Genomic DNA, 23,893 nt, shown 5'->3' on the forward strand with positions numbered 1-23,893 from the left:
ATGTACTTGTTCTTGCCAACTGACCCGTCAAAGTCTATTCCCGAAATTCCTCCACCCACCCAATATCTCAAAGCTGGGAGAAACTCAGTAGGGAAGCCTTGCATAGAAAGAAGAGACAGAAGATTATCAGTCCCCCAAATGCTTCTGCATAAATCACATCAACATCAGCAAACATGACATTGTCATGTGCCAGTGCATCTCAAAACTGTCGGGTTGGAGGAAGTATAGAAATAGAATGACTAGAGTGTATTGCGAGGGAGGCGGGGCTTCTTCACAGGGTTAAAGCACAGTCCCGTCTCAGATCCAGTGCCAGCGTGTGTGTTCCTCTTTAAGTGAATCTGTATGGTCATGCCTCTGTAGGAAAGCTACCCTTGTACCTAATGTCCTGAGACCTGACGGTTTCACACACTGCACACCACACTCACAGACAAGCTTAGGAACCGTGCAGCCCAGTTAATAAATTCTCCCTGAACAATTTGTGCCCCCGAAATTACTTTTTACTTCGCTGACAGACACTCAGAAAGCAATACACACTTCCGTAATGAGAGGCCAAATGAGGACCCATAAGCTGAAATCCACAGCCACTTGAAATGCGTCATAAATCAGGGCTGGGGGTTGAACCGAGGACACTGATCTACTGTAATGGATACAAGACCAAACAGGAAGATCAAATCCTGTCACTCATTTGGTAAGTTTGCCGTTTTCTTTCCTCTCAGGTTATTTTCCTTTCTTTTCACAGCTAGACTACAAACTTACTTCACACCAGGACAGCTTTTCACAGCTAGACTACAAACTTACTTCACGCCAGGACAGCTTTTCACAGCTAGACTACAAACTTACTTCATGCCAGGACAGCTTTTCACAGCACACAACTCTACCTTTGGGTGTTAAGCTTCAGTGCTATAGCAGCATGCTCGAGACAGTTTGGTTACCCAGCCTCTACTACCATGGCAACATGTATTTATTCTCCCCCCCATCTGCCTGTTTTGGGGAGTAATCCTGCCATTGTGGCCTAGACAGAATTAACGCCACAAGGCATCTCTGAAGGCTCCAGGTAATACACTGACACCCTACTCATCGTCCCATCACTATAAATGACGCCGAGCCCAAATGGACGAAACCCCCCGTGCCTCGACTCGACAAGAGATCCATCAGGATGATGAGTCATGTCCTCTCCGTCACCAGAGGCGGGAAGATTTGGAGCGCCGGACGCCACGTGGATATCCTGCGGCCAGCAGTCTACGTGTTCCCAAATGACCCTCTCAGCGGGCGAGTCTTCCGACAGCTGCCGAGCACAGCGTGACATGCTTATAAAACACAAAGGCGTGAGTGTCTCTCAGCAGAGGACCTCACAGCATCTCCCTACAGGGATATCATTCACTAGGCTAGAAGACCTCACAGCATCTCCCTACAGGGATATCATTCACTAGGCTAGAAGACATCAGTCACACACATTAGCCCTTTGGGGAGCCACAACAACATTAAAAGTAAAGCAAGGAACAGTCAGAGCCCCAGATGCAAGGAAGGAGAGGGTTACTGAAGTAGTTCAGAAAGAAAATACCATCTTAAAAGTGTCATCGTTCCCCAACCTGCTGTGTCCGAGTGCGTACAGAGCACTTCTTGTTTTTAGAGGGCTTTTGAAGGAGGGTTTGAATATAAAAACAAGCGGTCTGTTTCAAGCGGGCTCATTAAGTGGTTCCTGTAAGATGGTGCCACTTCACTTACAGTAAGTCACATCAGCAGTCCTGGAGGACCAACAGGACATCTAGCATTCAACAAATCAATAAAGACAACTACATCTATACACCCAGGAGGTCCAGCACTGGCTCTGTTCCCTACACATGAATCAAATCAAACAATGGAGGAGTGGAGGGAAACTAACTGTCTGTCCATAATGGCAGCCTTTTCCCAACATAGTGGACTACTTTGCACTAAATAGGGATCGGATTCCCTGCAATCAAAAGCAGTGCATTATAATAGGTCTCCAGTCAAAAGTAGTGCACTCTATAGGGAATAGGGAGCCATTGAGGATGCACCCTAAAAGAGGGATTGATCACCACTGATCCTTGCCCCCTCACTCCCTCCCCCTATCTTACCTGGCAGGTCGGAGAACAGCAGGATGCACTCGTTGAAGCCGTTGGCCAGCAGGCGGTCTCGGAGCTGCTGCAGGATGGCCACGCCGATGCAGAAGGGGAAGGAGCTGTTCCCCAGGAGCAGGGTGTCCCACAGGTGGAAGATCTTGTGTAGGGGGAAGACGTCTGTAGAGGGGGAGATCCCTCAATCAAGCAAATGTATTTATAAAGCCTTTTCAACATCACCAGTTGTCACAAAGTGCTTTTACAATACACCAACCTAGCTCATTAAATACATGCAGAAGCAAAAGGGAGAGCGAGGGAGGAGAGGGGTAGAGGGGGAGGGAGGGCAAGGAGAGGCGGAGGGAGGGAGGGTGAGGAGAGAGGGAGGGAGGGAGGGAGGGCGAGGAGAGAGGGAGGGCGAGGAGAGAGGGAGGGAGGGCGAGGAGAGAGGGAGGGTGGGCGAGGAGAGAGGGAGGGTGGGAGGGCGAGGAGAGAGGGAGGGCGAGGAGGGAGGGAGGGCGAGGACAGAGGGAGGGAGGGCGAGGAGAGAGGGAGGGAGGGCGAGGAGAGAGGGAGGGTGGGAGGGCGAGGAGAGAGGGAGGGTGGGAGGGCAAGGAGAGAGGGCGAGGAGAGAGGGAGGGTGGGAGGGCAAGGAGAGAGGGCGAGGAGAGAGGGAGGGTGGGAGGGCAAGGAGAGAGGGCGAGGAGGAGAGAGGGAGGGTGGGAGGGCGAGAAGAGAGGGAGGGAGGGCGAGGAGAGAGGGAGGGATTAGAAAGAGGAGGAAAGGGAGAAGGATATAGGGATCGTTAAGAGGGGACCCAGGGAGACAAGAAGATAATGATTTATAGTTCAGCCATTTGGCAGATGCGCTTAACCAGAGACAGAAAAGTGCATTACTAGGTTCATTTAACAAATAGTAATTGCAAGTACAACCTTAGTAGCAGTAAAAAAAAGTAAAAACATTGCAGCTATAAGTGCTTTTTCAGGTTTTCTCAAACTCTTTACATTATGGGCAGAAGGGGGACTGAGTGTCTGGCTGTCCAATAGTTTCCAAGAAGGCCCATATATGGAGGAGGAGTGATGAACACATTAATACTGCAGGACATCACAGAGCGGTTTGTCACACTAATACTGCAGGACATCACAGAGCTGTTCGCCATTGACCTGTGTGGAATGGGAAACCTACTGTACAGGTCTTGGTTCTGTTACGCCAAATACAACTGCTTCCTGTACCATCCCACGCTTAATTTTTATTCCCTTTAGCTAATCTAATGTCCTCTACCTGTTCCTTAGAGGCTCTGACACATACACTACATTGGATCAAAACAACATCCACCTGTTAATGTCATAACCAGTACCTAGAAGTGGATACTAGGCAGGATGTATGTGTGAGAGGTAGGACTGTTGGAGAGGACCGGGAGAGGACCGGGAGGACTGGATGGAGAGGACCGGGAGGACTGGATGGAGAGGACCGGGAGGACTGGATGGAGAGGACCAGGAGGACAGGATGGAGAGGACCGGGAGGACTGGATGGAGAGGACCGGGAGGACTGGATGGAGAGGAGTGGGTGGAGAGGACCGGGAGAGAAGTGGGAGGACTGGATGGAGAGGACCGGGAGAGAAGTGGGAGGACTGGATGGAGAGGAGTGAGAGAGAAGTGGGAGGACTGGATGGAGAGGACCGGGAGAGAAGTGGGAGGACTGGATGGAGAGGAGTGAGAGAGAAGTGGGAGGACTGGATGGAGAGGACCGGGAGAGAAGTGGGAGGACTGGATGGAGAGGAGTGAGAGAGAAGTGGGAGGACTGGATGGAGAGGACCGGGAGAGAAGTGGGAGGACTGGATGGAGAGGAGTGAGAGAGAAGTGGGAGGACTGGATGGAGAGGACCGGGAGAGAAGTGGGAGGACTGGATGGAGAGGAGTGAGAGAGAAGTGGGAGGACTGGATGGAGAGGAGTGGGAGAGGAGTGGTAGGACTGGTGGAGAGAAGTGGTAGAGAGGAGTGGTAGAGAGGAGCGGTGGAGAGGAGTGGTGGAGAGGAGCGGTAGAGAGGAGCGGTAGAGAGGAGCAGTAGGACTGGTGGAGAAAAGTGGGAGAGAAGTGGTAGAGAGGAGTGGTAGGAGTGGTAGACGGGAGCAGTAGAGAGGAGCGGTAGAGAGGAGCGGGGGAGAGGAGCGGTGGAGAGGAGTGGTGGGACGGAGAGGACTGGTGGAGAGGAGCGGTAGAGAGGAGCGGTAGAGAGGAGCGGTAGAGAGGAGCGGTAGAGAGGAGCGGTAGGACTGGTGGAGAGGAGGTAGAGAGGAGCGGTAGAGAGGAGTGGTAGAGAGGAGCGGTAGAGAGGAGTGGTAGAGAGGAGCGGTAGGACTGGTGGAGAGGAGCGGTAGAAAGGAGCGGTAGAGAGGAGCGGTAGAGAGGAGCGGTAGGACTGGTGGAGAGGAGGTAGAGAGGAGCGGTAGAGAGGAGTGGTAGAGAGGAGCAGTAGAGAGGAGCGGTATGACTGGAGTTTAAGCTGAGACTCTTCAGCACATTAACAGTCCACTGAGCAGCCGGTGGGTGTGAGTGACGGGCAGAGTGTGTGTGGAAGCAGGGAGATGGCCCTCCGACACTCTCCTCGGCTGTGTGCATTAGCAGTCAGGAAGTAGGATGGAGGAGAGGGGCGAGGGACTCACGCTGGTTTGGGAAGGATGGAGGGCAGGCCTCACACTCAGAGCCCCTGGGAGCCGTGTGTACGTGGGTGTGCATACTTGAGAATTCTCAAGTGTGTGTGTGGGTGGGTGTGCGCATCTCTTAGAATTCTCAAGTGTGTGTGTGTGTGTGTGTGTGTGTGTGTGTGTGTGTGTGTGTGTGTGTGTGTATTGTAGGATTTACATTGAATGTAAAACATACAGTGCATTCGCAAAGTATTCAGACCCCTTCATCTTTTACACATTTTGTTAAGTTACAGCCTTAATCTAAAATGGATTAAACCGTTTTTTTCCCTCATCAAATCTAGACACAATACCCCCATTACATTTTTATTTATAAAGCCTTTTCTACATCACCAGTTGTCACAAAGTGCTTTTACAATACACCAACCTAGCTCATTAAAGACATGCAGAAGCAAAAGGGAGAGCGAGGGAGGAGAGGGGTAGAGGGGGAGGGAGGGCAAGGAGAGGCGGAGGGAGGGAGGGCAAGGAGAGGCGGAGGGAGGGAGGGCGAGGAGAGAGGGAGGGGTAGAGGGGGAGGGAGGGCAAGGAGAGGCGGAGGGAGGGAGGGTGAGGAGAGAGGGAGGGAGGGCGAGGAGGTCGAGGAGGGCGAGGAGAGAGGGAGGGGGGAGGGAGGGAGGGAGGGAGGGAGGGAGGAGAGAGAGAGGGAGGGAGGGAGGGAGGGCGAGGAGAGAGAGGGGGAGGGAGGGAGGGCGAGGAGAGAGAGAGGGAGGGAGGGCGAGGAGAGAGAGAGAGGGAGGGCGAGGAGAGAGAGAGAGGGAGGGCGAGGAGAGAGAGAGGGAGGGAGGGCGAGGAGAGAGAGAGGGAGGGAGGGCGAGGAGAGAGAGAGGGAGGGCGAGGAGAGCGAGGAGAGAGGGAGGGCGAGGAGAGAGGGAGGGTGGGAGGGCGAGGAGAGAGGGAGGGTGGGAGGGCGAGGAGAGAGGGGGAGGGATTAGAAAGAGGAGGAAATGGAGAAGGATATAGGGATCGTTAAGAGGGGAGCCAGGGAGCCAAGATTTTTTTTTATTTTTTATACATTTGCAAAAATCATGTAAATATTTATTCAGTACTTTTTTGAAGCAGCGATTACAGCCTTGAGTCTTCTTGGGTATGACGCTACAAGCTTGGTACACCTGTACTTGAGGAGTTTCCCCATTCTTGTCTGCAGATCCTCTCAAGCTCTGTCTGGTTGGATGGGGAGCGTCGCTGCACAGCTATTTTCAGGTCTCTCCAAAGATGTTCGATCTGGTTCAAGTCCAGGCTTGTCAGAGACTTGTCCCGAAGCCACTCCTGCGTTGTCTTGGCTGTGTGCTCAGGGTCGCCTCAGTCTGAGATCCTGAGCGCTCTGGAGCAGGTTTTCATCACGGATCTCTCTGTACTTTGCTCCGTTCATCTTTCCCTCGATCCTGACTAGTCTCCCAGTCTCTGCCGCTGAAAAACATCCCCACAGCATGATGCCGCCACCACCATTCTTCACCGTAGCGATGGTGCTAGGTTTCCTCCAGACGTGACGCTTGGCATACAGGCCAAAGTGTTCAATCTTGGTTTCATCAGACCAGAGAATCTTGTTTCTCATGGTCAGTCTTTTAGGTGCTTTTGCGGGGACTCAAAGCGGTCTGCCATGTGCTTTTTACTGAGGAGTGGCTTCCGTCTGGCCACTCTACCATAAAGGCCTGATTCGTGGAGTGCTGCAGAGATGGTTGTCCTTCTGGAAGGTTCTCCCATCTCCACAGAGGAACTCTGAAGCGCTGTCAGAGTGACCAAGGCCCTTCTCTCCCAATTGTTCAGTTTGGCCAGGTGGACAGCTCTAGGAACAGTCTTGGTGGTTCCAAACTTCTTCCATTTAAGAATGATGGAGGCCACTGTGTTCTTGGGTACCTTCAATGCTGCAGAAAGTTTTTGGTACCCTTCCCCAGATCTGTGCCTTGACACAATCCTATCTCGGAGCTCTACGGACAATTCATTCGACCTCATGCCTTTGTTTTTGCTCTGACATGCACTGTCAACTGTGGGACCTTATATAGACAGGTGTGTGCCTTTCCAAATCATGCCCAATCAATTGAATTTACCACAGGTGGACTCCAATCAAGTCGTAGAAACATCTCAAGGATGATCAATGGAAACAGAATGCACCTGAGCTCAATTTCGAGTATCATAGCAAAAGGTCTGAATACTTAAACAGAAAAGGTATAAGCTATAATGTAACAAAATGTGGAAAAAGTCAGGTGGTTTGAATACTTTCCGAATGCACTGTACACTAAGACTCAGTTTATTAGGTACACCACCACATTCACCAAAATGGATCGCTCCTACAGTCAGTGAGTCACGTGGCCATAGTCTGCTATAAAGCAGGCAGACAGGCATCAAGACATTCAGTTACTGTTGGAGTGAACGTTAGACTTTGAGCGTGGTATGATCAATGGTGCTAGGTGCGCCGGATCCAGTATCTCAGAAATAGTCGCCCTCCTTGGCTTTTCACGCACAACAGTGTCTAGGATTTACCGAGAATGGCGCGACAAACAAAAAACATCCAGTCAGCGGTAGTCCTGTGGGCGAAAACAGCTCTTTGATAAGAGAGGTCGAAGGAGAATGGCAAGAATTGTACAAAGTAACAGGTGGGCCACCAACAGACAAATAACAGCGCAGTACAACAGTGGTGTGCAGAACTGCATCTCAGAATGCACAACTCGTCAATCCTTGTCACGGATAGGCTATTGCAGCAGACAACCACACCGGGTCCCACCCCTATCAGCTAAAAACAAGAAGAAGCGGCTCCAGTGGGCACGCCATCACCAACACCGGACAATTGAATGGAAAAACATTGCCTGGAACATGACAGCGACTTCAGTTTACTTGAGTGGCCGGCGCAGTCCCCAAACCTCAACCCAATATATCATCTTTGGGATGAGATGGATTGGGCTGTTCGCAGCATGAACGTACCGCTGTCCAATCTGCAGCAACTGTGTGATAGCATCGCGTCATCATGGACCAACATTCCCGTGGAACGTTCCCGAAACCTGGTAGAATACCCTGAATAATTCAGCCGGTTCTGGAGGAAAAGGAGGGGTCCGACCCTGTACGAGATGGGTGTACCTAATAAACTTTCCAGTGTGTGCATGTCTTTCTGGCCCCTGCCCAAGTGTCTGCTAACTGACCAGATTACTAATAGTGTATTATTATGTCCCAAAATTAAATAGGAAAACACTGGATTGTGTTTGTCTTCTTCTTCCTCTTCTTATCAAACTCCAACTGAGATGAAAGTAATATGAAATAGATATTAATACTACTACTGTACATGCCATAACACTACTCTGTTTCATATAAACTAGATATTATAATAGTACTACACATGCACTGACACTACTCTGTTTCAGAGTCTGCTATTCCTTGGCGACTATAGGATCAAGCATAATGCTGCCCCCGCTGTTCACCTACTGCATGACACAGAACTGTACATCTTGAGTAGGCAAATAATACTTCAGAGGCTGCTTCAGTTAACAACTAGCCACAATCATGTGATTGTCTTGTTGGCTGAATTCCAAATGGTATTCAGCCAGTAGACCAAAACGATGTCCACTTTTTACGTGACCGTATAAACGATGTCCACTCTTTACGTGACCGTATAAACGATGTCCACTCTTTACGTGGCCGTATAAACGATGTCCACTCTTTACGTGGCCGTATAAACGATGTCCACTCTTTACGTGACCGTATAAACGATGTCCACTCTTTACGTGACCGTATAAACGATGTCCACCCTTTACGTGGCCGTATAAACGATGCCCACTCTTTACGTGGCCGTATAAACGATGCCCACTCTTTACGTGGCCGTATAAACGATGCCCACCCTTTACGTGGCCGTATAAACGATGCCCACCCTTTACGTGGCCGTATAAACGATGTCCACTCTTTACGTGGCCGTATAAACGATGCCCACCCTTTACGTGGCCGTATAAACGATGTCCACTCTTTACGTGGCCGTATAAACGATGTCCACTCTTTACGTGGCCGTATAAACGATGCCCACCCTTTACGTGACCGTATAAACGATGTCAACTCTTTACGTGGCCGTATAAACGATGTCCACCCTTTACGTGGCCGTATAAACGATGCCCACCCTTTACGTGACCGTATAAACGATGTCCACTCTTTACGTGACCGTATAAACGATGCCCACCCTGTACGTGACCGTATAAACGATGTCCACCCTTTACGTGACCGTATAAACGATGTCCACCCTTTACGTGACCGTATAAACGATGTCCACCCTTTACGTGGCCGTATAAACGATGTCAACTCTTTACGTGGCCGTATAAACGATGTCCACCCTGTACGTGACCGTATAAACGATGTCCACCCTTTACGTGACCGTATAAACGATGTCCACTCTTTACGTGACCGTATAAACGATGTCCACTCTTTACGTGGCCGTATAAAGGTTATAGGAAGATATTACCACAGAAGTAATAGACCAGCATAGAAAGTAGAGCATTATAATAGCGTAGACTAGAAGAGTAGAATAGATTAGAGTAGATTAGAATATAATATCCTTCATGGCAGCAGTTTCTGTGGTATAATGTAAACCCAGTAGACTAGAGACATTATGTAATAGGGTTGGTTATAAAGGTCACACTACTGTCAAAAGCAACTAATCCTTACCGTAGTGGAGGCTTTCACCTTTCCAAAGTGCTCTGTTATGAGTTCCAAATGCTGCTGACCCCACACCGTGCCAAGGCCTATAGAATATGCACACTAGCACATTCATAATAATAAAGAAGGTCAACTTACGTGTGAACATGGTGAGGAACCACGGAATGGCATAGAGCTGCAAGGTGAAAGAGAGGATATAGAGAGGATATAGTCAATGAAATAAATAAAGTCATGCATTTCTACTCTGTTCGGTGCATTACAGTAGTATTCTTTAAGGAACATTCCTAGCTATACACTTTTGTTAGTACACATTCCAACCCAAAACACATTAAAAATCAATGTCATACAAAATCCACTAAACTGTTACATCGATTTAACTTTTTCAGCAGAGACATTTCGTAATTCAGCCACACAAACTTTGTCTGATCTGATGTCTGCATAGCCTCTGTGTGTGTGTGTGTGTGTGTGTGTGTGTGTGTGTGAGGCAATAAGGACAAACGGCTAAGTACTTGAAGTCTATGGAGAAACGGCTAACAATGAAATCTCGCTCTCTCCCTCCATCCTTCCCTCCTCTCACACACACACACACACACACACACACACACTCCACAAACAAAAAACCACCTGTTCCAGGGTTAGGGTTGGGGGGGGATATTGCAATGGAATTTATTTCAGCTGGTTAATTGGATAGGCGAGGAAAACGCTAAGCGGGGCTGGTAGGCTGCCTTCCTGGAGCTGGCAGACCCCCTCCATACCCAAGGGTAATGAGTTACTCAGAGCCTCGGCCTCAATTTGAGCAGTCTCCTCCACAGAGCCCTGGCTAGGCCTCATGGGATTAGTTGTAGTAGAAAGGTGTGAATGGCAGCCAAGGGAGGAAGGAAGGCCAAATTATTTGTGGCCAAATTGAAAACAGCCTAAATTGAACAAGCGGGCTGGGGAGACTAGCCTACGTGCAGCATGGCACTAGTGGTCCTATGGCTTGAAGCATTACAGAAGGAGACAGCTACACTACACTGGGCTGGTGACTTATGTGTATTTCACAACATAGTATTATATGACATTGTCTGTTATTGTTTAACCACCACAGCACACTGTACTTTGACACGTATACAGGGGAAATCAAACTGAGGGTTCATGTTGTGGTTACTGGGTAGTCTAACATTTGGGCTTTTTATAGCCTCCGTACGGATTTATTACTTTGAGAGAACAACACTCATGAAATCCCTCCATCTCTCCACACCCTGCGAACTTCAGAAGTTACTTATTTATGGTTTGGATGAAACTTCAAAACATTAAAAGCTGTATCAACACACCGAGTTCAAATATCATTATCCCCGACCAGACTGGGAAAATAACAATTCAATCCTTCGCCTTTGAAAGGGAAGTTAAATACAAATAAAACAGCGGTTCACAAGTGTCGAGATGACATCATTAGAAAACCATGCACTCGGTTAACCTCTGAAGAGGCGGCTTGGAAACTAATGTCCACCAGCATCGTTGCTTGACGACAAAGGACGAACCATTCTAAGAAATATGCTCAAGGTAATGCTTTGTAGCAGAAGAACAAATGTCTTTGTTGAAATGACTATGTAGATGTGGACAGAAAAGTTGGTTCTTTAATTGTTTTAGTGTGCCACTTCCTTTATTTCCCTGAAGGAACCTGTAAAACACCCACAGGAAAACCAGTAAAACATCGAATTGTCATTATTTTCTCCCCACACTAAGTGTCTTCAGACAGGGACAGCCCCATCTTCTAATCACCATGGTTTCACTGATATTAGGTCTGTGGTTTCATGGTTTCAGGTTGTCATTGTAAATGAGAAATGCTTCTAAACTGACCCAGCTGGTTAAATGCATTTGAACTTGAAACAAAGTCAGTGTTTCATACAGGAGCGGAGTTACACACGTCATCAGACACGTCCACCATCCATCTTTAAAAACAGGGCACCATAAAACCCTGGCCCCTGTTTGATAGACTCAGCCTTTCTCTGGAAGAGGTCCCCAGGGCTGGTCCACTGAGGTGACACACATTCATCAGCACGATAACACCTTGATTAGCGCCTATAGAGCCTTTAACCTTGCTACGGTGTGTTTTTTTTCAGACACAGAGAGAGACAGAGAGAGACAGAGAGAGACAGAGAGAGACAGAGAGAGACAGAGAGAGACAGAGAGAGACAGAGAGAGAGAGTGTGTGTGTTCTGGAACGGGGGCCGGGTGTTCAACGACCTTATAGCAAGGCCAGGCTGTCATTAGACCCTAGAGCAGGCCAGGCTGTCATTAGACCCAGTATAAATTATCACAAATGTACTGAGTGGAGGGAACTTGGCCTTGGCCCAAAACTGAGAGGGGCCAACCGAAGAAAAACTCTCAATGACAACCAGGACTCTATTAGAAGGGTTGTGATAGTGGTGATTCTTTATCCCTGACCAGGGAGTCTGGGACTGGGCCAGATTCCAGACTTCTCCTCCATCCTCCCCATTGTCCCTCACGTTTCACGATCTAAAAACTCACAGAAGGAAAGAAACGTTTTCTAATAAGTACCCTTCACCACTGTTCTGCTGTCAGATGTACAGTAGGGCCCCTCCAGTTAAGTACTTCCCCTCAGACTGTTCTGCTGTAGGACGTCTGTGTATAAACACTTTTCAGCTCATCCACGACAACAGTTCCCGTATCAGTTATATGACGATCAGCACCCTCATGTCAGTTTTATGATCCTTCGGCACTGTTCTCCAGTCAGTTTTTACATTAGGACGACGCAGCCCAGACCGCATTTCAGTGCTTACGTCAGGTATGAATCCGATCTCATTGAGGTGGTTGCTGAGCTCCGGGTCGTGGAAGGCGATCATCTGGGAGAAGACGGTGAGGTACTCTGAAACAGGTGCAGCACAGAGGGAGAGTTCAAATCTAGCGAAAAAGCAGTGGTGGTCCTATCTGAGGAACGCTATTCACGGGTGTCTGTTGCAAAACATTTACCTACGCTGTGCCATATTGAACAAGACCCAGAAGCTATTGTGACATCAGATTAGATTGGGCATTGTCTGTCGATATTTTGTACCAGGAACAGAGGTTTGTGTCGTGTATGGTCTCTACACAAAAACGTAATTGAGCTTCATTATTTTTATTCCAAAACAGAAGTACACTAAAATCCAAGACAGACCAACATTGGTGAGATTAGATGAGACTGTGGCGGGACAATAAACAACATTCCACATGTGTGGACATTCAAGTGTTGTGTTTGTTGTCCCAGATCACATTGTGGGACTATATCAACAATGGACAAATGTAACAAAAGATAGTTTGGGCGGAGTCTTCCTTTGAGTAATAAGGCAGAGAGACTGTAGTATATTGTGGATATCACACAAAAAGGGTGTTATTAGACAACTCATCGGTGCAGTTCTACAAATACACCCATTAGTGGCATGTAGATTAAAGACTGATTTATTGGGATGATGGAGGCTGCTTGTTATTCAAGTGTCACTGTACATGGAGGGACTCACCTTGGATAACGTGAGAGTTGTCTTTCAGGAAGAAGTTGTACAGGTATTTGGGGATAAAGGCCGACATGCAGGCGTACGCCAGGGCTGCAGACAACAAAGAGGAAGATGATGTGAAGAGAGAAGGGAGGAGTTTCAGCGAGGCACATTGTACTTCTGCAAATCACCAACAACTCCCCATTTTAAGAAGTTTTGAAATAATACCCTTACCTTCATTGTTGAAATTCAGCCAGAGGAATGGTGCACAAAGTGAATCCAAACCTGAACAAAACATGGGGTACAATCGTAAACCACATCAACACTAGAATTGAATTGGATAGGCTAGATAGAAAATGTATGACTTGACTGCCACCTAGTGGGCTATTGAACACAACACAGTATGGATGCGAGTCACTGCGTCAGATTGTGACAGCAGAGAGACAGACTCACCCTGCCAGTAGACCAGGTCAGGGTGAGACACCACCCAGGCCTTGAGCACACGCCTGAACTTCCTGTGGCCCTGTGGCGAGGACAGCAGCTCGTCATACTGGTGGCAGCGAGGGATGTCCACCTCAATCTGGAAGGACACACACACACACACACACACACACCACACACACATTAGAAGTGTGTGAACCAATGCATGTGATAGAAATCTGGTCAATATGAAATTATAAAACTGCCAAAAATAATAACATTTTCCCATCAACTGATAACCAGTCGATAACGAGAAGAGCCGGTACCTGTCTGTCAGTGGGTATAGGGGTATCCTTATCAATGCTGTCATATTTGGCTTGAATGTCCCCCTGGAGAGAAAAATAAATTCTAATCAACCAAAATAACTTCAGTATTAAATGAAAATCAGCAGTAAATCAAGTTCATCATCTCTATGGTTATCAGCTGTATTTATCTCTACAAACAAAACAATGTATTTCTCTCTATGGTTATCAGCTTTATTTATCTCTACAAACAAAACAATGTATTCTTCTCTATGGTTATCAGCTGTATTTATCTCTACAAACAAAACAATGTATTTCTCTCTATGGTTATCAGCTGTATTTATCTCTACAAACAAAACAATGTATTTCTCTCTATGGTTATCAGCTTTATTTATCTCTACAAACAAAACAATGTATTTCTCTCTATGGTTATCAGCTTTATTTATCTCTACAAACAAAACAATGTATTTCTCTCTATGGTTATCAGCTTTATTTATCTCTACAAACAAAACAATGTATTCTTCTCTATGGTTATCAGCTTTATTTATCTCTACAAACAAAACAATGTATTCCTCTCTATGGTTATCAGTTTGTCCTACCTCGACTCCCAGGAGAGCAGCCCAGGCCAGTCCACGTATGAGAGGAGGAATGTCCACCCTCGCCTCCTTCCACACCAGGTTCTTCTTGTATGGGTATGCCTGTGGGACAAACAGCACAACCAGATCATTTTCTTATGATAAGATTAGATTCTATTGTAATTAAAACCTTCATTTATCCAGATAAGTCATTGAGAAGACACTGTATTTTACTCATCTGGTTGATATAACACATAGCTCCACTTTAATTCAACACTCGATACAATCAAGATAGACACCAAGGCCTGGACACACCAATAGAAGACTTTAATAATCACCAGACAGGAACACAAAGATGAGTAAAAGAGTGTGAGCTCAGGACAGGGTCAATGTGACTTTGGGTACTCCTCGTCTTTCTATTCCTGGAATCATTGGGAACTGGGGGATCTTAAACTGCGGAGGCAGAGTGATTGCATTTGTACTGAGTTGTGAGAGAATGGTGTGTGTGTGTGTGTGTGTGTGTGTGTGTGTGTGTGTGTGTGTGTGTGTGTGTGTGTGTGTGTGTGTGTGTGTGTGTGTGTGTTAGAGCTCAGACCTTGAGGAGCCTGTCGAAGAGGATGATGCGGATGAGTTGGTACTCTGTGTCCCTCTCCCTGATGATGAGTGGCAGCATGACGGTGCAAGACAGCTCATTGCTGCTGTTGGACTGGGACAGACTAGACTGTCTGGAGAGACAGAGACAGAGAGACACAGACACAGCGAGAGAGAGACACAGAGGACAGACACAGAGAGAGCAAGAGCAAGAGAGAGAGAGAACAAGAGAGAGAGAGACACAAAGAGATACAAGGGAACAAAAAAGCAAGATGGGAACATTATCCATCTCCATCAGTCATTGAAAAGAACAAGCCATAAAATGAAAAATAGAGAAGGGATGTGAGAGCTGAGGACAGGTAGACCAAGTCAATACGTGACAAAAGACAAGTAAAAGATGAGGGGATTCTTACTCGTCTTCCAATAAAGGGTAATATGCCTCTCCTGCCACATCTTTCAGTCTCTGAAAGAGATAAGCCAGATTTTAATTCTCAACACAAATGTTCTGGTTAATTTCAGATTCAACCATGTGGAGAAAATAAACTGTTGTGTGGTGTTGGTAGTACACTGGTCATTACAGACCTAGTATAGACCTGTGGTGTGGTGTTGGTAGAACACTGGTCATTACAGACCTAGTATAGACCTGTGGTGTGGTGTTGGTAGAACACTGGTCATTACAGACCTAGTAGAGACCTGTTGTGTGGTGTTGGTAGTACACTGGTCATTACAGACCTAGTATAGACCTGTCGTGTGGTGTTGGTAGAACACTGGTCATTACAGACCTAGTAGAGACCTGTTCGGGTGGTGTTGGAAGAACACTGGTCATTACAGACCTAGTATAGACCTGTCGTGTGGTGTTGGTAGAACACTGGTCATTACAGACCTAGTATAGACCTGTGGTGTGGTGTTGGTAGAACACTGGTCATTACAGACCTAGTAGAGACCTGTCGTGTGGTGTTGGTAGAACACTGGTCATTACAGACCTAGTATAGACCTGTGGTGTGGTGTTGGTAGAACACTGGTCATTACAGACCTAGTATAGACCTGTGGTGTGGTGTTGGTAGAACACTGGTCATTACAGACCTAGTATAGACCTGTGGTGTGGTGTTGGTAGAACACTGGTCATTACAGACCTAGTATAGACCTGTGGTGTGGTGTTGGTAGAACACTGGTCATTACAGACCTAGTATAGACCTGTGGTGTGGTGTTGGTAGAACACTGGTCATTACAGACCTAGTAGAGACCTGTCGTGTGGTGTTGGTAGTACACTGGTCATTACAGACCTAGTATAGACCTGTCGTGTGGTGTTGGTAGTACACTGGTCATTACAGACCTAGTAGAGACCTGTCGTGTGGTGTTGGTAGTACACTGGTCATTACAGACCTAGTAGAGACCTGTCGTGTGGTGTTGGTAGTACACTGGTCATTACAGACCTAGTAGAGACCTGTCGTGTGGTGTTGGTAGCACACTGGTCATTACAGACCTAGTAGAGACCTGTCGTGTGGTGTTGGTAGAACACTGGTCATTACAGACCTAGTAGAGACCTGTCGTGTGGTGTTGGTAGTACACTGGTCATTACAGACCAAGTAGAGACCAATGCACTACTACAATGTCTTGCTCCTGTTATTGTACGGTAATATTAAATCTATTAGTCACAGTGGTGTGCTCACGTTCTTCAGCTGGCACAGAGACAGTGTGACGGTGGTGTCATCCAGGAGGAAGCTCCTGTCCCTGCCTTGGCCAAACGACTCCCCGTCCTCCAGCAGGAAACTAACACAGAGATTGAATTCAACATTTATTCATTCGGATGAGAAACTATAGAATAGCACGGATCTACTTATAAATAATATAGTTAACTATATATATTTTTTTTTAATAGCAACCTTTATTTAACTAGGCAAGTCAGTTAAGAACAAATTCTTATTTTACAATGACGGCCTACACCGACCAAACCCAAACGACGCTGGGCCAATTGTGCGCCGCCCTATGGGACTCCCAATCACGGCCGGTTGTGATACAGCCTGGATTCCAACCAGGGTGTCTGTAATGACGTCTCTAGCACTGAGATGCAGTGCCTTAGACTATTGTGTCACTCGGGAGAACTAATTCAGATGTAAACATTATTCTAACTTTGTGCTTTGAGGGGAAAGGCATGATGTATATAACTACATCATCTGAGACAGTAGAAAGACATGCTGTATATAACTACATCATCTGACGACAGTAGAAAGACATGCTGTATATAACTACATCATCTGCAGACAGTAGAAAGACATGCTGTATATAACTACATCATCTGACGACAGTAGAAAGACATGCTGTATATAACTACATCATCTGAGACAGTAGAAAGACATGCTGTATATAACTACATCATCTGCAGACAGTAGAAAGACATGCTGTATATAACTACATCATCTGAGACAGTAGAAAGACAGATAATGTAGTTATATACAGCTTGTCTTTCTACTGTCTTTGATAATGCAGTTATATACAGCTTAAGACAGTAGAAAGACAAGCTGTATATAACTACATTATCTACGACAGAAAGACATGCTGTATATAACTACATTATCTGAAACAGAACAGTAGAAAGACATGCTGTGTATAACTACATTATCTGAAAGAGTCCACTAGGTAGAAAGGGTGTGTTGTACAGTACTTGGGCAGGGTGCAGACGGGAGGCTTGGACTGGATGATCTCCTTGTTGGTCAGTTCCTTCTCCAGGTCTCCTCCCGCCAAACACCACAGGTGGTACACCTCGTCTATGGCCCTCTCCCCCAGGTACTCCTCATCATCATCATCTGGGGCATGATTGACAGATTGATTTAACTGTCTAATACATTCAAATCAGTCCCATTTCAATTAATGTCATTTTATGCAGGATAGTCCAATCGATAACAATTGCCACTGTTTTCCAGGGATTCCTGGGTTCCATTAAATCCCACACTAAGCATCAAGGATGATACACTGTGGTCCTCTACATGGTAAAATGTGGTCATCTGAGATGTATCCTTTATCCATAGAGCCAGGTCTACGATGGTAAACAACAATTTATATTTATAATGTATGTGCGTCCGTAAGTGTGTGCTTGCTCGTGTGTGTGTGTGCCCATGCGTGTGTGTGCCCATGTCAGGGCATGCATGTGTGCACTCTGACCTTTGCAGAGCTGGCTGATGTCCTCTGGTAGCTCCAGGTGGGCACAGCGCAGGGAGGAGGAGAACAGCCCGACGGGCTGCTGGAACGGGGCGTAGAGACACGACACGCCCTCAAACACTGGGTCAACCAGCAGCTCTGCAGGGGTGGGTCTGGATGGAAGCACAGAGTGAAATGTCAAACTTTTTGAACATGCATCAAAAACATAGACGCACTTCATCAAAGGTTCAGATTTCACGACAAAAATGTTATGGGAAGTGTTCTCAAATGTTCTCTCTAAACGTACCATGTTCTCATTTGGGCATGTTTTTGATCACTTTCCCTGTTATTACCCCGTTATTACCCTGTTTTTACCCTGCACATAGCTCAGCTGCATGACAAAAGTACGTGGAGAAGGCATGGAGAATGGGCCTCCCAACAGGAAATGATAGCCAACACAACAGAGTCCAATCCACATGATATAAAACATCTCTGGTCGAGTTACCTTCTGGAGGGCAGGAAGGTCAGGCATTTCCTTAATAATGTTAGGACGTTCTCAGGCAGCTCCTGTAACAGAACGTTGACAATCACATTAGTTATGCTACAATCCAGACCCACAGCCCCAATCTCCCTCTGCTTTTATGGCTTTTCAGCATCCTAAAGAAATAAAATAGCCTGAGAAATGTTAAAAGCCTTTTTACAAGGGAAACACTTTGGCAAATGGAGGGCATATGAATTTCATTAGCACACATATACACGCAAACAGATGCGCGCACAAACACACACAGCTAGTGGTTACAAGTTACAGGGCATTGTTTAGGTATTTGATGAATTGTAGTCATTTACAATCACATTTGCCTCTGGATCAACAAAACAGTATAACAAGGAGTAGTCTTATCTACAACATCAGAAAACATGACTTTACCACACATTAGGCAATCTACACATTAGGCAAACTAGGAATTCTAGGACAATCAACCTTTCTTAGAGTGGTTTTAGCGGGCCAGTGTAATAAATAGTGACTTGTGATTGATTTCAAACTCACCCTAATCGCATCCAAACATCCGTGCTCCTCTGCAAGGACTGTGACTATGTCGTCAATGCAACCTGAGAACAACAAACACAGACCACCATGCCATAAACAATGAACAACCCCATCATAACCAATCTGTGGCTCACCAGGCTGACGGACAAGGCAACACGTTCACTTACCCAAGGTGATGATGAATTTCAATCTCTCGCTTATTTCAATGTTCTGCAGTAGTCTTCTACCCTGTGAATAAAAGGTTGATAGTACATGAGGACAGAATGACTTCCTCCTAACCACAATATCACACTTTACTTGAACCCTCAGTTCAATGGCTATATAACACTGTCATAACATCTGTCAATGACAGTCCTGACTTTTGATTGACAGCTCAATCAACCAATCAATCATTAGGTCAAGACATGGTGGTGTAAGAGAGCTTACTGCACACAGCTCAAAGAGCAGGACTCCCAGGGACCACACGTCTGTCTTGGGCCCCGAGGGAAGAGGGTTCTCCCCCTGGGAGGGGTCACGAGAGTGGACTGAGCCCTGGGCGATGACCTCTGGAGCCAGATAGGATGGGTACCTGTGGACAGAGATAGTCAGAGAGAGGGTCAAAGGTCAATTGAATACCCTGCAAGGCATAGAAAACTTGACAGCGTTGAGGTTGTCTTGAATTAAATTCAATGAAACCTGTTTGCAACAGATTTGTTTGCAACAACATTTGACAATGAACAGACTTTGATGATTAATCTACCTAAATATTCCAGGTACTTCCTGTTTCGTTGAAGTCATTGTTTAAATGATGCATGTACAGTACATTGCTTCATATCAAGGAATCTCCGTAAACACTAGACAGATAAAGCTCATTTCATCTTCAAACCAGATGTTTTACTTGGAGACTAGATAACACAGGACATCAGAGGCAGCGGCGAACACACACAATCATTCCCCCATTCAACAACAGGCTATTACCCACAAAGACTTTCTAAAACGTGAGGGCCTTTGGGTTTTGGATAAGACTTCAGATATCTATTACAGTACTTGAAACAATGGATTACTTTAATATCCAAAACCTGGATATCATAATGGCTGGTCATGGGTCACATCAACACCACTATCCCAGAAACTCTAGACCCAGTCCAATTTGCATACCGCACCAACAGATCCACAGATGATGCAATCTCTATTGCACTCCACACTGCCCTTTCCCACCTGGACAAAAGGAACACCTATGTGAGAATGCTATTCATTGACTACAGCGCAGCGTTCAACACCATAGTGCCCTCAAAGCTCATCACTAAGCTAAGGATCCTGGGACTAAATACCTCCCTCTGCAACTGGATCCTGGACTTCCTGACGGGCAGCCCCCGGGTGGTAAGGGTACGCAACAACACATCTGCCACACTGATCCTCAACACGGGGGCCCCTCAGCAGTGCTCTGTACTCCCTGTTCACTCATGACTGCATGGCCAGGCACGACTCCAACACCATCATTAAGTTTGCTGATGACACAAGTGGTTGGCCTGACCACTGACAACGATGAGACAGACTATAGGGAGGAGGTCAGAGATCTGACCGTGTGGTCCATCAACGCAATCAAGACAAAGGAGATGATTGTGGACTACAAGAAAAGGAGGACCGAGCATGGCCCCATTATCATCGACAGGGCTGCAGTGGAGCAGGTTGAGAGCTTCAAGTTCCTTGGCGTCCACATCACCAACAAACTAACATGGTCCAAGCACACAAAGACAGTCGTGAAGAGGGCACGACAAAACCTATTTCCCCACAGGAAACTGAAAAGATTTGGCATGGGCCCCCAGATCCTCAAAAGGTTTTACAGCTGCACCATCGAGAGCATCCTGACAGGTTGCATCACTGCCTGGTATGGCAACTGCTCGGCCTCCAACCGCAAGGCACTACAGAGGGTAGTGCGTACGTCCCAGTACATCACCGGGGCCAAGCTTCCTGTCATCCAGGACCTCTATACCAGGCAGGGTCAGAGGAAGGCCCTAAAAATTGTCAGACTCCAGCCACCCAAGTCATAGACTGTTCTCTCTGCTACCGCACGGCAAGTGGTACCAGAGCGCCAAGTCTAGGTCCAAGAGGCTTCTAAACAGCTTCTACCCCCAAGCCATAAGACTCCTGAAAAGCTAATCAAATGGCTACCCAAATGGCTACCCATAATATATGCATTGCCTGCTTGCCCCCCCCCCAAATGCATAGCCACTTTAATAACGCCCAGCACATTGTACCGGTACCCCCTGTATATAGCTCCACTATTGTTATTTGCTGCTGCTCTTGAATTATTTCTTATTCTTAGCTCTTACTTTTTTAGGGATTTCCTTAAAACTGCATTGTTGGTTAAGGGCTTGTAAGTAAGCATTTCACTGTACAACACCTGTTGTATTCGGCGCAAGTGACAAAATGTGATTTGATAAACAATAGATTGACCATTACGCATGCATGTCACAGTAATGCATTCTATTTCACTAACAGCAATGAAATACTGTGTTGTGTTCACAGAGGGACCTATGACCTCCATTATCAGAAGATGCACAGTTCTACAAGTTCCAGACGTTCAAGGTTAAAATCTTCCATTATCAGAAGATGCACAGTTCTACAAGTTCCAGACGTTCAAGGTTAAAATCTTCCATTATCAGAAGATGCACAGTTCTACAAGTTCCAGACGTTCAAGGTTAAAATCTTCCATTATCAGAAGATGCACAGTACTACAAGTTCCAGACGTTCAAGGTTAAAATCTTCCATTATCAGAAGATGCACAGTTCTACAAGTTCCAGACGTTCAAGGTTAAAATCTTCCATTATCAGAAGATGCACAGTACTACAAGTTCCAGACGTTCAAGGTTAAAATCTTCCATTATCAGAAGATGCACAGTTCTACAAGTTCCAGACGTTCAAGGTTAAAATCTTCCATTATCACATCATCGTTTATCATAGTTATCTCTATATGACAGTGGAACATGTATTGCTTTTAACCCTTATAGATTAATTGGTAGAGCATGGCGCTTGCAGGCCAGAGTTATGGGTTCAATTCCCACGGGGCAGCAATGTATGCACTCACTCCTGTATGTTGCTCTAAGAGCGTCTGCTAAATGACTAGAATGTAAAATAATTGTGTTTTCACTGCCTAATCTAATGTCAGTCACAATGTAATAGCTTTTCACATCTATCGACACATTCGTTGTACATGGGAGGTTAGATGTGAACAGGACTTACCCAATAGGAAAGTCCACATCCGCCCCATGGTCTGTCATGTAATAGAGCCCAAACTTAGCCAGCTTCACCTTGCCCTACAAAGAAACAAATGTTACATATGACAATGTTCAATGTATTGATGGCCTTATGATAAATCAATAATGCATCAATAACGTGATGACAATTAGCCTGTTTAAACGAGAGCACAGGTTTAACCAGGCTAGATGACAATGGCAAACGGCGTTAAAAGCCTTTCCATTAGACCCCAACTGATAGGGAAGGGAGGTAACCTACCTTGCCATCCATGAGGACATTCTGTGCATTGAGGGCTCTGTGAACCATCCCATGTTTGTTCATAAACTCTAGTCCCTCCAAGGCCTCATAGGCTATCTGGAGAACCCTCTCTGGGCTGTAACAGACAGACAAGTCCTGAGAAATATTATATACACATTATAAAACTTGGGCGTAGCTTTAGGACCTGTGGTGTTTGGCTTGAAAAAGAGTTATGTATGTTACTCAGAGCGTCTTTGTTTTCCAGCCAACAAAGCTACAACAGGTCATTGTATGTACTAAATATGTAGTCATTTTCTCCCTGCCGGGTCTGTAGAGTTGAGGAGTTCATTCGGTAAGTGTTTTAGATGGAAGAGGTTTGTGTTATTATCGGTGTCAACCAGTAGATGGCAAGGGTAGTGCATAGCCTAGTCCTGATGTAATGAAGCCATTCTTCTTTGTTCAGCTAAACCATGGTCATTCTACTGACAGAGATATAGAACTGAGTCCTCCTAACATTCAATAACATAGCACAATGATAATATACTATATCTATATATAGTCTTCATATTGTGTAAATATTGTACTATATAGATATAGTGCCTTCGGGTATTATACTATTTCTTATTGTTGTTGCCTTGTCGAGAAGGAACCTGCAAGAAAGCATTTCGGTGGACAGTGCATAATAACAAATAATTTGTAGACTGCAAATTGACCGCAAGTATCCTAAACAGATATAATATTTGTCTAAAACAGCCATTTCAAACCTTGCTTGCAGTTGTATACGATCACATATACAGTATCTCTCTATAAACGTGTGGGAATACTCCGGAACAGATTTCCAAAATTAAAATCACTTGGAGCTGATTTGCTGGTGTTTTTAGTCTTTTTATGTCCAACAATAAAAATACTAAATAAAATAACACTTCCTTTTTATATAAAAAAACTTAGGGGCCTAAATAAAATAACAGCCGGGCCCAATTCAGCCCGCCAGTTGATCAGCCCAGTGGAACTGATAAAAAACTTGAAATCTTACCTGACAGTTTGAACCTGTTTCTGGAAATCATTTAGACTGCTTTCGTAGTGTTCCGTTACAACAACAAGTCGTTCTGGAAGAAGGAAGAAGAAAAGGTGTGAAATGGTAGATCAATATGACATTGGTCAGCCCTGGCATTTTATTCATTTATTAGTTTAATATGTGATTTCAAAACATCTGTTTTACGGTCTGCTGCTTGGTCTCCATTTTTTTCCCCCAGCAAGGCTGTCATTTTGTTGTTTTTCCGATGAAGGAGTGAGTGTGCCTTTAAGTTAAAGGTTTAGCCACAACATGATTGGTTAAACATAGCCAAGAAGAATCTTCTAAATGAAACGCTAGCGCCATGTGTTGTGATAACCCACATATGCAACTACAAAGCTTTAAAGCTGTACTCGGTCCTTTAGAACTTCCCATCCACCCAGCCCACACAATAAATGGAAAAACAA

General features: G+C 45.9%; 1 protein-coding gene across 1 annotated transcript in view; it reads right to left on the reverse strand.

Moving 5' to 3' along the window:
* Positions 1-23,893, reverse strand: part of LOC106610333 (TBC domain-containing protein kinase-like protein) — a 66,214-nt gene that overhangs the window by 35,943 nt on the left and 6,378 nt on the right. The window contains exons 3-22 of the mRNA XM_045716467.2: positions 23,448-23,520; positions 22,436-22,550; positions 22,163-22,236; positions 19,368-19,509; positions 19,109-19,169; positions 18,942-19,003; positions 18,402-18,463; positions 17,921-18,069; positions 17,424-17,565; positions 16,432-16,531; positions 15,175-15,224; positions 14,766-14,895; positions 14,195-14,293; positions 13,620-13,682; positions 13,327-13,453; positions 13,108-13,158; positions 12,901-12,984; positions 12,187-12,272; positions 9,542-9,578; positions 2,097-2,258 (exon numbers count right to left, since the gene is read on the reverse strand). Of these exons, the coding sequence (XP_045572423.2) occupies positions 2,097-2,258; positions 9,542-9,578; positions 12,187-12,272; positions 12,901-12,984; positions 13,108-13,158; positions 13,327-13,453; positions 13,620-13,682; positions 14,195-14,293; positions 14,766-14,895; positions 15,175-15,224; positions 16,432-16,531; positions 17,424-17,565; positions 17,921-18,069; positions 18,402-18,463; positions 18,942-19,003; positions 19,109-19,169; positions 19,368-19,509; positions 22,163-22,236; positions 22,436-22,550; positions 23,448-23,520 (1,869 nt within the window). The remainder of the gene's footprint in view (positions 1-2,096; positions 2,259-9,541; positions 9,579-12,186; positions 12,273-12,900; positions 12,985-13,107; positions 13,159-13,326; positions 13,454-13,619; positions 13,683-14,194; positions 14,294-14,765; positions 14,896-15,174; positions 15,225-16,431; positions 16,532-17,423; positions 17,566-17,920; positions 18,070-18,401; positions 18,464-18,941; positions 19,004-19,108; positions 19,170-19,367; positions 19,510-22,162; positions 22,237-22,435; positions 22,551-23,447; positions 23,521-23,893) is intronic.

This window comes from Salmo salar, chromosome 04 (assembly GCF_965601325.2).
Source record: "Salmo salar chromosome 04, fSalSal1, whole genome shotgun sequence".
Classification (NCBI taxonomy): domain Eukaryota; kingdom Metazoa; phylum Chordata; class Actinopteri; order Salmoniformes; family Salmonidae; genus Salmo; species Salmo salar.